Consider the following 13752-nt stretch of genomic DNA (forward strand, 5'->3'; position numbering starts at 1 on the left):
CGTTAGCCACAACTTAGATCCTGCAAAGAGTTTCTGTGATCTTTAATGACATGATCACCTCACTGACATTAAAATTTTATTCTCAGTTAATATTTTCAACGATGGAGCCTATGCAAACTGACATAAGGTTCATTTTAAGTCATTGTATTAGTGATACAAGCTAATATTTATGCTAACAAACACTGAAACATCTGCTGCTAAGTTCTTGTTTTCATCTATGTGAAAGATGTTTGTACACAGCACTCTTGCGTGCTTTTCAAAGCTATTGCTAATGAGTCTTTCTGTGGGAGTAGTGTATTATATTCCCTTTGTGGTGTTGTCAGCAGATACTGTCGGTCATGGGTGTATTTACTGAGTCCTCAGGGTGATTAGCATGTGAGGTATGTTTGCTGGTGTCACAAAGAAAGAGAGAGAGGGGGACGACAGTTTGACACATTGTTGGTGCTACACTCCTGTGTGCCAACTGTATGGCCACACGTTGGTTTTAATGGCTCAGTTATTTACTGTTGTTGTGATTATTCCCTGTGACAACCAAGCAAATTGCACATGTCCTACATGTGCAATTTGCTTGGTAGGAAAAGTATGAAACAGGTCATTGCTATATTTGTCTAATCCATGCAACCAACAAACCCCAAACACAAACACATGTTGCCTTGACGATGTTCCACTCTTATAAACTACAGCAGAAAGCATCAAAAGAACCACATGCATAAAGTAAAAGTTTGAGAATTTCTTTTACTTCTTTGATCTGCATTGAGGTACTTTTTAAACAACAATATCCCAGAGCAATAAAGACAAGATTAGGTTTTACATGTGCCAGGAACTGGTGTGGAAACAGGAACTTTAAAGCTATAAAGCCAGTGCGACCTATTACAATCTGCTGCTCTTGTCTTTGGGTGACGTTTAGAGGTGGACTTTGCTTAGACATGTTTCACAACGGAGATAGCAAACAAGAAACTGCTGCTTACAGTAGGCAAAAACATGTCAGAATTATGAGTCAGCTTGGAAATGAGTTGCAGACTTTTTTTTCTGCTGGTAGACTATGAAAGTGAGGTTTCTGCAGAGGGAAAAACAGACCTGAGGGCTACAAAGAAGAGAAAGAGCAAAGAAACCTAATTACAAACTCTCCAAGCCTTGCTTATGCTTTATACTCCTCTCTAGGAAAGCCGTCGCACATTTAACTCTGCTAATGTAATTATGCACAAATGCAAGTACAGCAGCAAAAAACCCCTCATATTTAATACAAATTTTAAGTCATACAGTGCATGCCATTGGAAATAGGTGACCTTTTGTTTCTCATTTTCAAAAATGACAGTCAAATTTTCTGAAAGCACTTTGGTCTTTTATAACCTAATGAAGCAACACAGAGCAAAATATGGTTAAAATACAGTAACGTGACTATAATAAATATTCAAAATATACAAATTTATGCACATTTTCACTATAGCTGCCAGAAAACAGCACTGCGTTTGAACATAAATGGGTCAATAAGAACTAAATAACATGCATACAAGACTTTATTTAAGGTTTTATTGATTAAAAAAAGTCAGCCACAAACAAGTTTTTTCTTTTAATTTCCCAACCTCATACATGGGGGCACCAAAGATTATTCATAATATGTTTTAAAATGTATTACAAGGATTACTGAACCATTAAAACAGGCAGAACATTCATTCAAACGTTACATCCAGTAGATATTAAGCCTATCAAATAGATCAGAAAAATCCCACCCTTATTTATGTAGGATTGTTTAAGGGAAGCTTCATAAATTAGCATTATGAGATTTATTAACATTAGTTTAGTCACAGTGTAAGGTACTTTGATTGGGTATTCAATAAGGCTGACGGACAATGTAAAGCTCATTTGGAAGTCAGAGTAAGCAGATGCAGTTTATCTCATCCATAGCAAATTCTTCTTGGTTTATAATTTCTGTGTACAATATTACAACTGGGCTGATTTTAACCAAGTATATTTTATTTGACTCTTTCTATCAGCTCTGTGCTGCTTAACACATCGTGCACTTTGGGAAGACTACCTTCATTTTGAGGCAAATCAGTTTGCACTTATGAGAATATGACTTCACAAGACACTGACTCATTCTGAAAAGGGAAGTTCAGAGCAGTTGAAAGTCCGTTTAACCATGATTATTTACAACAGGAGCTTGTGAGTATAATAAGGTGTGCCAAATAAGAGGACAAGGCATCTGAATCTGCAGCCTCATGGATATAAAGCCACCTTCACTGATTAATTTAAATTAGTTGGATATTTTACGTTGTTATGAGCACCTGTTTGCACATAAGTCTGATAAGCTAAAGTGAAGAGATGTACAGGAAGGCACTCCAGCACAGTAATGTTTGGTTCCTGATCACAGTAAAATCTCACTATGCTCATGTATTCTTTCAGCTACATGTTCTCCTGCTACATTTAGTGCTGGGTTCATCTACTCTAATAGCTGGCATGCATATTTCTGGGGTCTTATTGACAAAAGGGGAGTTAAAATCTGTAATTTAATCTTTAAAAGTTACTACCATTTAAAAACACTACAGCACTACCCAGTTTAAAATACTGATTTTAAAATATTTGGTCGCATGTTTTGTTGAACTAAACTTGAAACTTTCAAACAAAATGTTCCACATGTTGTTTTTTCATACTTATGAGCATGCAGATATAAGAGATTATCGCTGAAGCATGCTAGTGCAAATATAAATGATGAAAACAATTACACTGAAAATACAGTACACTTGCCAAAATGACTTAAACCTCCTGAGACCCTGCATGAACATATGAGGACTTTACATTTGGCTTCCTTACTAAAAAGTCATAATATCTGCTATTAGAATTTTTTAGTTAATTGTCCGGAATATCCACAGAAGTTAAGCTATGAATGTTGGAGGAATCTGCTTTCAATTTACATTTTTTTTTTTACACTAGAAATTTGGGTATACGTTTGTTAATTTTGGAGATTTTGAGTTTTATACATTTTGATACTTTTATGAAAATTTGTGAAATGTACTTATTCATACATTTATTATCAGTTTAATTTTAGGACAAAGAAGACATTTCCTCAAATTTCCTGAATTTTTATGGGAATTTGTATGGTATTTTCCATTTTCCACAACATTTTGGGGAGAATTACTTGTAAAACTTTGGGAATTTGCTTTGGGGGATATTATTTACATTTCAAGACTTCAGTTTTCCTAAAATTTCTTGGGATATGTTTGCAATACTGGGTTCTTTTAAAATTTAAAAATTTTAAGGTATTTTTATGAAATTTTGGGAATTTAATTTTTAATATAATTCATTTGTTTTGTTTTGCGAAATTGAACTGAAATTTTGAGGAAATTTTCCTCTTAATTTTTAGGGAAATTTGTTTTAATGTTCAGGCGAATGCTTTTGAATATTTTCCATCTTTACCATGAAATTTAAGGGGAAACTGTAAAACTTTGGGAATTTGATTGGAAATTCTGGATGGAAAATGCTTTGAAATTTTGTAGGATTTGCTTTAATTTTCAGGAACTTTTCCTAAAAATTTGGGGGATATGTTTGCAATACTGGAGTTTTTTTGGGGGGGGGGGGTTACTTTGTTTTTTTAATGGCATTTTTATTAAATTTGGGGAATTTATTTGTATGCTTTGGGAAATTGAATGGAATTTTGGAGGGGAACTTCCTCTGGTTTTATGTACATTTTGAATGGAATTTTGCTTTGAAATTTTGAGGAAATTGCTTAAAATTTTAGGAATATTCATGGATTTTTTGGGGGGAAACTTATTTAAATCTGCAGGCTTTTATCATGAATTTTCACTGAAACATTTAAGGGATGTCTGAGGAAATTTTGGGGTAGTTTTTAGGATTTTAAAAACATGTATGAGAATTTTCACTGAGATTTCTGGCAATGTCTTGGAAATTTGAGGCAAATGTATTTGTAATGTCTTGAGAATCTCTAATAATCTGAAAGGAAATTGCATCCTAAACAAAAGCCCAAGTCTCAGGAGGTTAAAGCTCCTGTGAGGAACTTTTAATAGGTATTGATTTTGGCACCCCGGGGACAAGGAGGTACACCCTGTTGTTGTCTGATCTTGTTTTCTAATGCGAAATAGCACTTCTAACTGCTCTCCTTTAAGCCAATCGTACCACTCTCTTAAATATAAACAGTATTTTTTCTGCAGCAGCTGTTTATATTCTTGTCTTGACACCTACCCCCTGGCAGCACTGTTTTCAGGCAGTAAAAAGTAACTCATTAAAAATAATGAATCTGTATGCTGTTGACCTTGTTTGCTTTTTCAGATCAAAGAGATGCCTCAGCATTAATTCTAGCCTGTTTCATAGCCAGTTGAATAATTCCTCACAGGAGCTTTAATGTGAAAGTTTCAACACAGTCTGAAACTGCAGTCATTAAAAATAATCACAATTCCAAGGTCATGTGGCTTTGTAAAATATTACAGCTATATTTTACATTAAATAGATAGAAATGGCAGTATTTTAACAAAATTTAAACAAATCTGGTAAACGTTTGAAGTCCTTTAGTTGCGTTTACAGGACCAAAATGTCCAACTTTGCGGAGCTGACTGAAAAATGTCTCTTCTGAGGACCAGTAACAACTGCAAAGGCTCAAGATAACTTCAGTTTAACTTAATTAAAATTATTAATTGCACCAAGTGTTTTTGTATATTCTAATTTTTAAAAAACTCAAACAATTAAATACTTTGAGACGTGGCAAGTTAGCTGATATGTTATACTAGGTTTTTTTTTGTAGTTTTGAAGCCAAACTGGTCCCATATTTTCATTTTACACCTCTGAATTGTTTATTAACATATAAATAATGAATTAACGTCAGATAATTTTGGAAGGTCAACGTCCAAAAACATCAATTAGATGTGTTTTTTCTCCAGTTGCCCATTAACTTCTCCATTCCCTTCACTTTTTTCAATAGCATCTTTGGTGCATTTGATCCTCAGAAGCACATTGGACAGGACGTCCTGGTAGAAACTGAGGCAGACCCAGCCTGGCAGGTAAAGGAGGGTGATGAGTCCCATAAAGTTGTGAGGGTAATGGGAGTAGTCCCAAGAGCAGGCATCAAACTGCCTCAGGGTGAGCCCCCAGCAGAACTCCCAGGTGTAGATGAAGCAGATGTAGATGGGGAGCCTCCTGCACGTCCCCCACCCTCTGCTGAAGTGCAGGTGGAGGTAGAGTTTCTCCACCACGAAGCTGCAGCTCCCGTACATGAGGAAGGACCACAGGGACGTGTGTCCACTGAGGGTCCGGTCGGACTTCTCCACGAGGTTGAAAACTGAAGTGAAAAGCACCTCGTCCAGGAAGCCGTGCATCCCGAAGAACAAGAACCGCACAAAGCCGGGGAGACCGTGGAGAGGCACCCGGGAATGTGTGCTCTCCTCCGGGAGCAGTTTCCTCGAGGGTGCGGAGGTGCATGAGGAGGGGTGATACTGCAGCTTTGAAAGCCCTCTGTGGAAAACCTGGGAGAAATAAAGAGCCAGGATGTAATGCACTGCTAGCTGAGTCCCAGACACCATCCTCACCTGCTCAGCTAAAGTGTTGATATTCCCTATCAGGATCTGCAGCCCAATGTACACAGACGGATAGAAAACCAGATGAAACACCACAGGCCGACCTCGGAAGCACCTCTTCTGGGAGTAGATCTTCTCCAACGCAAAGTGGGTTAGTGAATGCATAATGCAGAGATAAGGAGAGGAAAAACCCACCAGTTTAGGGTCCCTGTATTTTAAAACCCGCTGTAACGATGACAGCAGGACATCCAGAGTCACGCCGTGCATACCGTAGAAGTAAAGCCGCATCCAGCGCGGCAGCTCCCGCTGCGACTCCGCGGTGTCCTCGGTCTCTGCGGACGGTTCATCCTGGCAGGAGATTCGCGTCGATTTGAGGCAACCGACGGGCTCTCCCGAGCGGCCACGAAGGCCGTCTCTGCCCCGGCTGGCCATGTTCAGTCACTGTGTTTGGTGAGGTCCAGCTGCCCTTTTACCACACATTGTTTTCTCTCTTATGTTTTGCTGCAGCTGCAAGCATCTCCTGCACGGTGCAGAGTGACTGAGGCGTTCAGGGGCGCCTTGGAAAACCGGCTTCTAGCTTAATACGGTTGAACATGCACTTAGAAGTTTTCTTGTAGGATAAGTTTGAAAAAGTCCTGAAAAAAGGGCGTTTCTGACCAAGGCATTTTTTTTTTACACTCAAGGTCTCGTAATTTGATGAATACTTTATTTACATTCCTGTTTGGGGGGTTTCTTTCTCTGCATTAGTGAAGACATTAGCAAGCTAACTAGCTAGTTAGCTAGCTAGTTACCCATAAATGCATGTAGCTGTACTACAAAAGGGAAAGACCAACTTGAAAATTAAAATTGAAAGGCAAAATCTTTGACAGAAGCCCCGAGGGACCTCTAAACGACCCAATGAGAAATGATAACAGGGTTTAGATGCTTTTTTATTTACAAGTATAGTCAATATGAATACATAAAGGGGAAGGGCTAGCAGCCAGACTGATATAGTTGGGTTAAAAAAGGGGCACAGCACACGTGAGTCGAAACAATACAGTATTCAACCCCTTGGATGCAGTTACTTTTTAAGAGATTTCCTACAGAGTAATGTCAATTAAACAAAAATATGTGAGGTAAAATAAGTGACTGCTTAAATATTCACCCCAAGTGACTAACCTAGTTCCAGCCAGTTGGGGCAAATAGTGAAATGGAGATCTCCTGAGGGCAGTAAATGTGCCTCAGGTGATTGTAGAATAGGTCCAGTCACTGGTTAATCAGCTGGCTACTATTACACCCCAAAGACAAAAGAACACTCAAAGCAACTCAGAGGAAAGATTATTGAAAAGTAGCCGTCACGAATATGGAAAAAAAAAAAATTCTAAGGCACTGAACATCCCCCTGGAGTTCAGTGGATGCTATCTACCACATCTAATTTTAGTCTGTTCAGTGAAAATATTACAAGCCACACAAGTATCTTTTGCTCTAGGCCTTATTTGCATTATTCTAGCAATGTTTCTTACTTTCCTATTGCATGTGAAGGCAGCATAAGAGAGACTCTGATGGAGGAGGTGGTGTGGCTCTATGCCTGTGGTGGAGACAGGACGCTCTGGCTCTGACTAGGCAATTAATTGAGCTCACGTTCCTCTGCGACGTTGTGACGCTGTTTGATTACGAGTCATTAATGATAATTACAGCAGATTAGTCTGCTGGTCCCACAGCCCAACATCGCTCCTCTATGAACTCATCTGTTAAAGAAATAGAGTGATAAATCATCTTCAGTCAGACTTATGATTATCCTAATATAGGTAACTAGACATGTGAATAACAGATTGATTGATAGCCCTGTATTTGTTCAAACTTGTGCACTGAAAGCTGCACAGCAGAGTAAAGTATGAATATTTACTGTGATGTTTTCGGCTTGAAGTGGTAGTAGTTCAGTCACAGTATCTCTGCCTGCTTCCTCTTGTGGTTTCCTGTTTACTGCCTTGAGACTTGTAAAATAAAAAAAACTATAAATAGATAATGCATTGAAAGTATACTGTATTTGATGTTTAAATCAATGCTTGATCAGTGCTCTGTCTGTGCAGCTGTCACAGATGTGAACCAATCAAATGGCAAAGCCAAAGAGGAGTGATGAAGTTGGAATTGTGAGATGAAACTATGAGACGGGTAAAAAGTTTGTTGAGCTCTGATTATAGCATCCCAGCCTTCATGATGTGCTGAGAGGTACAACCACATAAGACTGAAAAAGAGAAATGTTGGAGAGAAATAGCAACCAGTGCTGTTCGTATTCACATCAAGCTAGCTTATATTGATTGTAATATGTGGATAGACAAACAAAAACAGTAAACTACTGTTAACACAGTATGCTTCCAGTCTTCCTTCTGATGTCATCGCAACAGTCACAATGATTGATCCCTCCACGTGGTCTGTCATTGCTGTCAAGTCACAGCATGAATGTATCTGATTAGACTCTGTGATTACCTAATCTGGCACAGCAGCCACAATGTTTAGCCTGACTTCAGCTGTACTTAGTAGGCGTGATGTAAGCTGGCTCGTGATTGGCCTGCCAGTTAGGTAATAGTGTGACATTAAAGCAGCGCCATACAGGGTAGCTTTCCAAAAGTTGGATGAAGAAGAAAAATGCAACACGGTAAACAAAGGGTGACATCTGAGGGCATCTTACATTTTTATTCTTGGAAATATTCACTCAAAATCCATGCAATATCTAAACTTGGTGTGCTATTTCTTTATTATTACTGTTGTCCCATGGAAGTGCTGATATTTTTTGACCACCGTAGGGGTGAAAAAAACAAGAAGGGTCTGGTTGCAGATGTTAATATCAGTCGCTGTTTCTTTCAGAACATAAATACATGCTAAAAATTTCATTGAAATTGGAATTCAACTTCAGTTTAGGGCTGTTGTAAGGAATAAGGTCAGGCTAAGGATACCAACAGTCCAAAGTAAAAAACCTGACCCACAGAACCTAAATACAAAACATTAAATAAAGCTGAATAAGCAGTCTGCTTTTAGGAAAAAAAGCTAGCTCCATTAGCTGTGTAAGCTAGCTACATAGCTAACGTAGCTAGAGCTAAGCTCTCAAAGTGGCTACATCAGCTACGTAAGCATTGTAAGCTATGTAAGCTATGTAGCTACATTCTCAGCTCAATAAGCTGCGTAAGCTAGCTATGTAGGTAAGGTAGCTAGAGCTCAGCTCACAAAGTGGCTCCATTAGCTATGTAAGCTATGTAAATTATGTAGCTATGTTCTCAGCTCAATTAGCTGCGTAAGCTAGCTATGTAGGTAATGTAGCAAAAGCTCAGCTCACAAAGTGGCTACATCAGCTACGTAAGCTATGTAAACTATGTAGCTACGTTCTCAGCGCTATTAGCTGCATAAGCTGGCTATGTAGGTAATGTAGCAAAAGCTCAACTCACAAAGTGGCTTTGTTCTCTATGTAGCTATGTTGGCTTTAGCTACATTTGCTTTAGCTATGTTTGCATGTTTCTAAAGCTAACTTAGCTACATTGGCTTATGTAGTTACGTTAATTATATAGCTAGAGTGGGTGTGCTAGCTTTAGTTTACGCTAACGAAGCTAAAGCTAGACAGTTCGTGTAACTGTTTCTAAAACGGGTCAATACAGAATTTAAATTCTGGATTAGACTGTAAATCTTTTTCTGTTTCGTTAATGAAATCTAAAACATCGTACTGAAATATTGCGGCACTTCCGTTCTGAGATATCCGGCATCTCAGATGACAGAGAGTGGCTGTTAGAGATGAACGGTCTGCAGCCAGACAGTTGTGGAAAAAAAACACTTGGTACCCCAGCATAGGGATGCTTAAAAGTAGGAGAGTGTGGATCTGTATTTTGGTACCTTCCCTACTTTTGACATTGAAAAAAATAAATCATTATGTACTATACCAGACCATGGAACCATATACGATATATATTTACCTAAAAAACACCAGTTAAAGTTGGGGAAAAAATAACATAATCAAAAACGAGGGGCTCAATAAATAAGGAGTGGGACATAAGCCCTCAATTATTATATTTGCTTCACAGAAATAATAACCACCCTGAACAATATTAAATATGCTCTAGAACTCTTGATTTTAGCAGTGGTTGCTTTTAACATTCCCCCTTTAGCTGAACTTCTGTCACCTTTGGCCCAGACAATACATCTTATTATCCATCCATGAACATAGCAAATTAAAGGTGCTCAAGTTCAAACAGGCTGCGGTACACAGAGGCTGGGCTGTTGTAAATGAACACTGGTACAGCTGTGATTCAGCTGAGGTATGAAAGATGTGCTGATATTCAGTGTAAAGGTCTTTGCACACTGGCTCTGTTATTTTTGGATGTGTTTTTCAGACCTGTAATAAAAAAAGTCATACTCAGACCTTGAACACTGAGTCTGATGCGTTTACTGAGTCAGTTACCCATTCAAATGATTTGGATGGTTGTGAAAAAACAGCACATTTCATGCATTGGTTCTCTACAGGTACTCCAGCTTCTTCCCACAGTGTCAGACATGCTCGTTAGGCTATTCTCAGGCTCTTAATTGACTGTAGGTGGTAATGGAAGTGTGCCTGGTTGTTTATCTCTATATGTCAGCCCTGTGACTGACTGGTCCAGGGCGTACCACGCCTCTCACCCAGTGACAGCTGTGATCAGCTCCAGCCCCCCAGGACCCTGAATAGGACAAGCAGTATAAATAATGCATAAAGGGATGGATTATTACCAGCAGCAGATTCTTCATCTTGTTTTTATCATTAGAAATTAGACACAGGCTGCACAGCACATTCAAATCCAGATGCAAAGACTTGCAGTACATTCGTCTGACCACATGGGGGCACTGCTGTGTGCATGTGACCAAAATAGACAGTGATACTGTAGATGAGGCTCATTTCACCCTGGGGAGCTGAGTGCATTTTCATCACTGGCGTCTCTCAAAATGTGCGTGATTGGTTTAGCTCTGACTGTGTCTCTAGTGTGCTGAAAACATGCATTAGTGTTGTGTGTCCACTCTCAGAGTATAAGTGTTTTTATTGGACCTCTTAAATTTAGAGAATGCATTTATTTGATAGCATATGTGAGCACAAGGTGAAGTCAGCATGTGTGTCTCTGCTTTGTTTGTGTGCATTCATGTCTGCTTATTGAGCGCTTCTGCCTTGGTACAGTATCTGTGTGCATTTGGGTGTGAACACAGAAGAATAGAGTGTGTATGTGCATGTACTCAGAGGAAATAGAGATATAAGGTGGTCCTTCTGGGCTGCAGAGATAACAGTGTCTCTGCAAGCTTTAAAACTACCAGAATCACTTCAGCACTGACTGAACCCACACAGTCGTGACCCAGAACTGACAGCAAAAACACAGCTTTCATTTCAGACACCTCTAATACTGCAACTGTACATTTTTTACCTCCTATGAGTGCACTGCTACAGGTCACAGGCCATTATTCTTCATGAGTCTGTCACCCTTACAGTCTATGCTTTTTTCAGTGTAAAGTAAAGAAGAGGCTAGAGTCAGAGGTATTGCAGCCCACTGTAGTCGTTGGTATGAAATTTTTGTGGTTGATTATCAGTTATCAACTTAATCTTGAAAATCTCCAGAATAACTCAAATTATATGAACAAATCTTTATATGTCTTTCGTTATGGAGAGTCCATGACTAGTCTAAGTCCGATAATAAAGCACCACTTGGGGGTTAGATCGGGCAGGTTTCTCTGTTGTTGCCCACATAGGTGTTGTAGTCCCCCAGTATGACAATGGAGTCCCCTAGCTGCACCCCTTCCAGGACACCACCCAGAGACTCCAAGAGGGCCGGGTACTCCTAACTGCTGTTCAGTGCATATGCACCAACAATAGTCAGAGCCGTCCTCCCTGTAACCTGGAGCCGCAGAGACACCAGCCAGAGGCTTGTGAGTATCCCCACACCCGCCCGACGCCTCTCAACCTGGGCAACTCCAGAATAAAAATGTGTCCAGCCCCTCTCCAGGAGTGTGGTTCCAGAGCTTGGAGGAGAGCCCAACTATATCTAATGCTCCTCCTCCTGCACTAGCTCTGGCTACTTTTCCACCATAAGGTGATGTTCCGCGTACCCAAAACCAGTCTACGCTACCTGGGGTCAGTTCTCCTAGGCCTCAACCCTTTCCTGCTTCCTGTTCTCCACTGCATCTGAACCTCATGCCTATCCCTGCTGATGGTGGGCTCACAGGGTGGTGGCTCCATGTTGTTTTTCTGGGCTGAGCCTGACCAGACCCCATGGAGTGAAGCCTGGCCGCCTGACGCTCGCCATTGTGCTACCCTCCAGGTCTGGCTCCCAACATAACTACCAGGTTCAGTGGGACACACAAACCCCTCCACCATTCTCAAGGGGTCCAATGTGTTCATAGTATTTTGGAAGCCCCCCAACCCCTTGGTCCCCTCTCTTGGGACCATGTTAGTAACCAAGACATAGGTGACTTTGGTGTAGCTATGGTATATATTCAATATTAACCAGTATTAACCAGTCTATGTGGTAGAGACTGTCAGTTATGACCAAAGAGCACCAAACCAAATTCTTGCATAAGACTCCACTTGCTTTGTTTCAACATTCAAGAATCTTTGCTTAGGAAAATGTTCAATAACATTGAACTTGATATGACACCTATCCATCAACAGTGTCTGGCATTGAAAATAAAAATATCGAAATGCATCCCCAGTTCCAAAAATGTTTAGGCACTGTGTGATATGTACAACCCCAATGACAAAAAGGTTGGGGTGCTGTGTAAAATGTAAATATAAATGGATTGAGAATGATTTTAAAATCTCATAAAACCACATTTTATTAACAATAAATAACCTATCAGATGTTAAAATGAAGATATTTTACCATTGCATGAAAAATATCTAATTTTGAATTTAATGGCAGCAACATATCTCAAAAAAAATAGGGATAGGTTAACAAAAGGCTGGAAAAGTAAGAGGTATTGATGGAAAACAGCTGGTGGAGCAATTTGAAGCTATTTAGGTTAATTAAGTCAGTAACATGACTGGGCATAAAGGGATAATTTTAGAGAGGCAGAGTCTCTCAGAAGTAAAGCTGTTGGATGCTCATGATTTTTGGGCTTTCAGGAGGCACTGCATTAAAAACCAGCATGATTCTCTACTGGAAACCACTGCTTGGGCTCAGGAACACTTCCAGGAATCACTGACTGTCAACACAGTTCACCGCTCCTTCCATCAGCAACATCAGCAACTAGTCTCCTCACTTCCCAGACGTTTACAGACTGTTGCTAAAAGAAGAGAGGATGCCACACAATGGTAAACATAGCCCTGTTCCAACTTTTTTGAGATGTGTCAAGTTCAAATATTTTTTGTGAAATGGTGAAATGTTTCAACATTTGAAATCCACTAAGATGTTGATATTGCAAATATCATACCCACCTTCATTAGTCTGGAGTATTTCGGTGTTTACGACCGGACAAAGACAAACAAGTTTCCACATACAGGAGATAACGCTCGACTTCACTGCTAAGAATATTATCATTAATATAAAACTCATCCAGCTTCACTCTGCACAGAGTCTGAGTCAGCAGCAGAGATAGAGGAGGTCAGTGCAGCCTCACATATTAAATCTCTTTGTATTACTGTGAGCTATTTTTACTGTTTCATTTCATTTGTCAGAGGACAAAGAGGATCTGACAAATGTTCATTATTTCATAAGAGAGACGAGTAAAAGGAGACGACGCAATATGTGAACACATTTATCGTAGAGATGAAACCAGGTCTTGCAGGGTTGGAGAATAGCTTGTGATGTTGCAGAGCTTTTTTGAAACCCTTTTTTAAATAAATGAGTGAAATCACTCCTTTTTAGCTGACTTCCAGACATGATTGCATAATGCATTACTTTAAATTAAGCTTTCAAACAATGGAAGAGATCATAAAAATTGCTGATAGTTTCTGTAATCTTTACCTTGTTTCCTCTTATACTAAACCTTTCTTCTTGTGAGTGAGTTTGAGAGTTCATGTTAATCAGATAAAACCCTGCAGACCTTAAATTAATGCCAGTTCTCTTTGTCTCCTCAGGCATGTTTTACACATCTTAACCCTTTATGTGGCAAGGAACCATATATGGTCGATTTCCTCCTGGTCTCTCCCCTAACTCTCTGTCATACAGAAGAAGCAGAATGATTTTTCTCAGTCAACATCACAGAAAGTGGCATCAAACTGTCTAGCCAATCAGGAGCAGCCTGGAGCATCTAA

At 39.6% G+C, this 13752-nt stretch overlaps 1 protein-coding gene across 1 annotated transcript; it reads right to left on the reverse strand.

Moving 5' to 3' along the window:
• Positions 1 to 1561: 1561 nt before the first annotated feature.
• LOC121505282 (transmembrane protein 229A) lies at positions 1562 to 6030 on the reverse strand. Its single transcript, XM_041780447.1, has one exon. The coding sequence runs from the start codon at positions 5952 to 5954 to the stop codon at positions 4869 to 4871; it is 1086 nt and encodes a 361-aa protein (XP_041636381.1). The 5' UTR covers positions 5955 to 6030; the 3' UTR covers positions 1562 to 4868.
• Positions 6031 to 13752: the final 7722 nt, after the last annotated feature.

The sequence above is a fragment of the Cheilinus undulatus genome, linkage group 23, assembly GCF_018320785.1.
Source record: "Cheilinus undulatus linkage group 23, ASM1832078v1, whole genome shotgun sequence".
Classification (NCBI taxonomy): domain Eukaryota; kingdom Metazoa; phylum Chordata; class Actinopteri; order Labriformes; family Labridae; genus Cheilinus; species Cheilinus undulatus.

Coding starts and splice junctions, on each gene's coding strand:
- LOC121505282 (XM_041780447.1), bottom strand. CDS start 5,954: ATGGCCAGCCGGGGCAGAGACGGCCTTCGTGGCCGCTCGGGAGAGCCC.